General features: G+C 43.3%; 2 protein-coding genes across 2 annotated transcripts in view; one reads left to right on the plus strand and one right to left on the minus strand.

The window, feature by feature from the left end:
- The window catches only part of LOC133141109 (CD276 antigen-like), a 1,374-nt gene extending 873 nt beyond the window's left edge, over nt 1–501 (plus strand). Inside the window, exon 1 of the mRNA XM_061261511.1 lies at nt 1–501. This exon is cut by the window's left edge and continues 873 nt beyond it. Coding sequence (XP_061117495.1) covers nt 1–94 — 94 coding nt within the window. The 3' untranslated portion in view covers nt 95–501.
- Nucleotides 1–6,299, minus strand: part of LOC133139930 (uncharacterized) — a 131,804-nt gene that overhangs the window by 39,154 nt on the left and 86,351 nt on the right. The window lies entirely within an intron of this gene.

Below are 6,299 nucleotides of genomic sequence, written 5' to 3' on the forward strand. Positions count from 1 at the left end.
CAGGTTGACCATTGTGCTGCTGATAAGCGCTCTGTGCCTGCTGGTGTGCCTGGGCCTGGCGGCCTTCGCCTACATCCGCCGGCAGAGGACTTGATAGCAGCCAAGGACACCGCAGAACGGCTCGCAGACACTCTTCAAGCCGGCGAGAGACGAGCTATGTGCAGTCTGCTGGCTAATGCCCCATCCGTGCCAGGTAGCTTGCTTACAACAGTCGCAAAAAGCTGGGCTTATTACTCCACAAAGAGTTTGGTGTATTAGCACGATAGCACACTAGCGCGTAAGAGCACTGCAAATGTAGCCTGACATTAGCACGCGCGATTTCAGTATTCTGTTGCAGCCGCCTGGATCGGAGGCAACGGCACCGAATGCTAAAAAGTTGTGCTAGCGCAGCCCAAAGCTCCACCTAGAATTTCATCCAAAAACGGAAATCTAATAGTCCTGAAATAATTATTATATATATTATATATAATATTATATATATTATATATAATATTATATATATTATATATAATATTATATATATTATATATATATTATAAATATAAAAGTATGTGTAAACTACTCACTAAGACAACTGCAGGTTCAACACAATCACTAAACACAAAAGCAATACATTGTAACTGGCCAGAGATTCATAGATGCGACAAACCGTGGTATTTTCACCGCTTAGTTACTGTTGCTATATCATCAAGCTGTTGCGAAGAAAGAGCGTGGAGCCAACATGATTCCACAGACAGATCAGCAATGAAATGAAATATTGAAATGAAATATTTGCATGGAATGGAATACGTTAATAATAAACATAATCAACACTACTCATGTGCTATGTAGTTTACATGCAGGTTTTGTTTTAGTTTTTTTTACAAATACACGAACTAATATTTGTTTATGATAGATCGGCAGCCAGCTAAGTCGATCGGTTTTGCTGCTAACATTGCTAGCTAGCTAGCTATAAATAGCCAAGTTCACTATATGTCATCTCAATTAAATATGCATTTTTGTAATGAATAAAAAAACGGTCCTCCTTTTTTCTTGTAATGTATCGAAAATTGGAAGTTGTGGTCCTTACAGCCAGCATATGTCACTTGAAATAGCCTTAATTTGTTTAACCATATAACATGTAGCTGTCGTATCCTATTTATGTGTTGATCATATTGTGTTGTGCACAGACTCTTATTATTGGCGTTAAAGAGCTTCACCTGCTGACTGTTTAGTGTAAATTCACGAGGTCGATTGGTTGAAAGGTTGGTTGGGAGAGAGAACACAGAGTTTTCATAGTTAGCTAGCAAGGTAATAATGATAATAAAAATACAAATAATTCTCTACTCCTAGCTTTCTCGCAAACCATTATTATTATTATTATTATTATTATTATTTATTTCATTATTATTATTTTTTTATAGCTATGATTATTTGTAAATTTGAAGAGCCCATCATGAGTTTTTCTCAATCTGTTCAATACAAAGCAGTCCCAAAAGGGGCGGCCTGTAGCCTGGTGGTTAAGGTAAATGACTGGGACACACAAGGCCGGTGATTCTAATCCCAGTGTAACCACAATAAGATCCGCACAGCCGTTGGGCCCTTGAGCAAGGCCCTTAACCCTGCATTGCTCCAGGGGAGGATTGTCTCCTGCTTAGTCTAATCAACTGTACGTCGCTCTGGATAAGAGCGTCTGCCAAATGCCAATAATGTAATGTAATGTAATGTAATAATGACTACTCTAAAAGCCATAGGAAACAAGGCCATAGGATAGTCAATGTAGTTAAATAACAGTTTTTTGGGTAAAGTTTAAATTGCTATACTCCTACAAGAAACAAAACATACAAAAGAACCAAAATATTTGCACTTTTCTTTTGTGCCGGCGCGGATTCGAACCGGCGACTTCCTGGAATTTCTTCCCCCTTCTTCCCCTCCCTTTCCCCCTTCTTCCCCTTGTTATACAGACAAATGTTCCCCAGCTTCAGAGCAGAACAGAGCCAAAGAGAGCGAACAACTGGCAGGAGATGTTTTTAAGCAGTCCCGCCAATCAGCTGCTGGCTAGCCCAGATGGCCCAAAACCAGACAGCTCCCCCTTCAGACTGGAGGGAGAGAGACCGCCCAAACTTAATCTGTCAAAGGTGGAGTGAGCACGCCCAGCACGGCGTGACACTGCGTTAAGAGAGAAAGTAGTGTTATTCATGAATAAAACACTGCAGGAATACTTAAAAATATTGCATAACGTATTAATAGAATGAAAAACTTACAAACTAAGTTATCCAACCGTATATATAATTTTCGCCAAATTGTATATACAGTTAGTGATACGGTTCTAAAAAAATAGACACAGTCTTTTGCTTTTGCTGCAAACTTTTCAACGTAAAGAGCACAACTAGCTGATAAGGGGAGCAAGGATTGGCGTCATTTAAGTGACAAGTTGACATCACATAAGAGATCAAGGGATTTCCCTTAGTCGCGCCTGGCTCTCCGCCATTCCTCAACCTCACAAAGGGACGAATTCAATTAATGGAAAAATACAGAGACACTGGATTTGCCTCTTGCTTCAGAGATGGATGTTGATGCAGTATTCAGGGAATCACGTGTGAAACAGAGAAGAGATGTTCGACCTACCCCACTAACCCCAGAGCGAGTATTCGAAACTGAATATTTAATTGCAATAGTGGACCAGGCCCTCGCAGCACTACATTTACATTTACATTTTAGCCATTTTGCAGACGCTTTTAATCCAAAGCGACTTACAAGTGCATAGGTTCTACCATAAGTCAAAGCATCACATCCAGAAACTAGCAAAATACACATGAAATGCTGTTCTAAACATAGTTGTCATCATAAGTGCATATTATTATTTTTTTTTTCTTTTGGGGGGGGGGGGGGGGGTTAGACAAGGATAGGGATATCAGAAAGGAGGGGCAGGGGAAATCAGGAGAGAGGACTAAGGTAGAGTTTGAAAAGGTGGGTTTTGAGTCTGCGTCGAAATAGGGGGAGGGATTCTGCTGTTCTGACAGTGGTAGGCAAGTCATTCCACCACTGAGGAACCAGAACGGAAAACAGGCGTGAACGTGCAGCTCGACCGCCAGGTGCACGTAGAGAGGGAACCGTAAGGCGACCAGAGCTGGCAGACCGGAGTGGTCTAGCTGGGGAGTAGGGAGTGATCAGGGATTGTATGTAAGGTGGGGCAATCCCCTTAGCAGCCTGAAATGCCAACACTAGGGCCTTGAAACGGATGCGTGCGGCAATAGGAAGCCAGTGGAGGCCAATGAGAAGCGGGGTGACATGAGCCGACCTGGGCTGGCTGGTGATCAGGAGGGCTGCAGCATTCTGGACCAGCTGGAGGGGCTTGATGGCACACGCTGGGAGACCGGCTCCTAATGTTGAGGTTGCTCTTCCCTGTCACAGTTGCATCTGGGGAGTGCAGTTTCTCGAAGTTATTAAGAATTACTTATGGACTACCATGGCCCAGGAGAGACTGTGTGGACTTGCCATCCTCGCAATCGAAAAGGACGTTGTATCGAAATGGGATGACAAAGACATTATTTCTGAGTTTTGCTGCAGGGAAAGCCAGGAGGAAAATGCTCACATAAACCTGCTGCTCGTATCCTATGTGGTGAGTCACATTTCTGGATTCATGTCAATAATAGCATGTGTTTATTCAATGTGGGGTATAACTGCTTTATAAATCCTTAATCCTTAATGTGGTTGTAAACTAATCTAAATACCAGTAACTATAGTAGGCCTATTCTATTGTCTATCAGCAGTGCAGTGTAGGGTAGGTGACGTCACAACAGTGGAAGGCACATGATTAGCACATTTTTGCAATATATCGTGCCTGAGAAAAAAAAGATGTGCGTGTCGCACGCGTATAGTGCATAAGCCTCGTGCTGACGACTTCGCACTGAGCCTCACTTCCCTACACCATTAAGAATTTGGATGTTGCTCTTGCTAAATACAATCATTATTCACCTTCCATTCACTTTGTTTCTGAACTCTTGTCCAATAACATCATGACAATAACATCAAAGGCTAGTTGCCTTTTCAAAAGCACGCCTTCCCCTCAACTACTCAGATCTGACTCTTCCCCCCATTCCTTCTGACACTCTGAGTCTCAGTCCATTTCTCCATACCATCCTCAGGCTCCATACCGTCTCAACTACCTTGCTTGATTCTCCATTTACAGTACATCCATCCATCCATCCATCGATTATCTGAACCCGCTTATCCTGAACAGGGTCGCAGGGGGGCTGGAGCCTATCCCAGCATACATTGGGCGAAAGGCAGGAATACACCCTGGACAGGTCGCCAGTCCATCGCAGGGCACATGCACCATTCACTCACACACTCATGCCTACGGGCAATTTAGACTCTCCAATCAGCCTAACCTGCATGTCTTTGGACTGTGGGAGGAAACCGGAGTACCCGGAGGAAACCCACGCAGACATGGGGAGAACATGCAAACTCTGCACAGAGAGGCCACGGCCGACGGGGATTCGAAACCAGGACCTCCTTGCTGTGAGGCGGCAGTGCTACCCACTGCACCATCCGTGCTGCCTTACTTACAGTACAGTTGTTGCAAATCCAGCCAATGCAGTTGTTGTTTTCTGAACAATTATTCTGCAGGAAAATCATCCAAGCCATACTTCCATACTGTTTTCAAGAGGTTTTGTCTACCACAGCGGTGACACATTCACACCCTCTCACACTCTTTCATGTCACTCAGAGAGCATAAAAACAGGGGGAAGATGTGGTTTCTCCCTGATAACAGCAACCACTCACTCACTGATAACTCACCCCCTATCTAAAGCTACATAAAAAAGGTTTTGAGGTCAGCAGGTCAGGCACGATGACGATGTTTTGTTAACACCTAAGAGGAGGTATACACTGAGTGTTACACAGCTACATCTGTGAGGAATGGGGAGACAGTGGACAGGGGGCTTAACCACGAGTCATAGTACAAATCTGAGTGCGGGTGTGGCTGTTTTGTTGCACCTGGGTTAGGTGTTACTATACTCTCACACAAGAGGTGTGTAAGGGCAGTGTAAGGACAGGCTTTTACTGGTAAAAAGGGTCCAAAGGGTCTCTGTTTATTAATGTGTATGCCCCTAACATAGACAGGGAGAGAGTAAATCTCTGCAGGTGAGGCAGGAGCGAGCCAGTTTAAGTCCTGAGGTATTTCTGGTTGTAGTGGGGGACTAGAACTGCACTTTGGACTTCATAAGAGACAGGAGTGGGGTTGAGCCACATCTTGGACCTGTGCAAGTCCTAAAAAATGTAGTGCAAGACAGCACATTGGTGGACACATGGCTTGGACACATTTGGTTACAGCAGATACTGGAAGTTTAATGTAAAATTTCTGGATGATGCCTCCTTTTGTTCTAGTTGTGAGGAATTTTGGGCCAGGAGGAGGCTGAGGAAGGCGGAATTTGATTATATTAGTCAATGGTGGGACACCGGTAAGGCCCATATGAGACATTTCTGCCAGCAGTATACGTCAGCAGAATGGAGGAGGGTGCTAGCAGGTTTGGAGCAGCATCAGGGACATTGAAAGTGAGCTAGTGTGGAGAGACAGGGCGGGACTCCAGCAGAATCTGGTTGAGCTGTGCAGGGATATGGGTGTTTTTTTATAGCATAAAGCGAATGGTGCTCTAGTTCTGGTCAGGGATGTTAAGGCCTTAGCAGACAGTATCAGTACTTATCAGAGAGCTTCCTCTGCCAGAGTTAACTGGGGTAAGAGTGAGGCAGTACAGTGTGGCCAGTGGGGACAGGACATGCCTCCTCAATTACCACAAGGTCTTCAGTGGAACAAAATAGGGTTTAAGCTTCTAGGGGTATATATACATACACAAACACACACGCACACACACACACACACATATAGACACACATACACACACACACATATATACACACACACACACACACTCACTCACACACACACACACCATCTTGTCCCTATTCAATGTTCAATTTGAATGTGTTATTTTGAACACACACACACACAAAATCTTGTTCATGACCGTGTTCAATTTGCATCTGCTATATTGAACAAAATAAAGTTTGGTTTTATGAAAAATAAACTTTTGACCTTTGACCTTTCTTCTAATATAGATCTATACGAGTTGCTTTTGACCTGTAACACCACAGATGTCACTATAGTTAATAATATGAAGTTCTAAAAAACCCACAAGCTATTTATTATAAAAAGTGTGTTCTAATATTAGTCTGTTATAATAATTATTACCCGTTGTCTTCACTATAGGAAATATAATGAGTGAATTTAAACTTTTTTTTAACTGAAAACAAGTGGT

The sequence above is a fragment of the Conger conger genome, chromosome 11, assembly GCF_963514075.1.
Source record: "Conger conger chromosome 11, fConCon1.1, whole genome shotgun sequence".
NCBI lineage: Eukaryota > Metazoa > Chordata > Actinopteri > Anguilliformes > Congridae > Conger > Conger conger.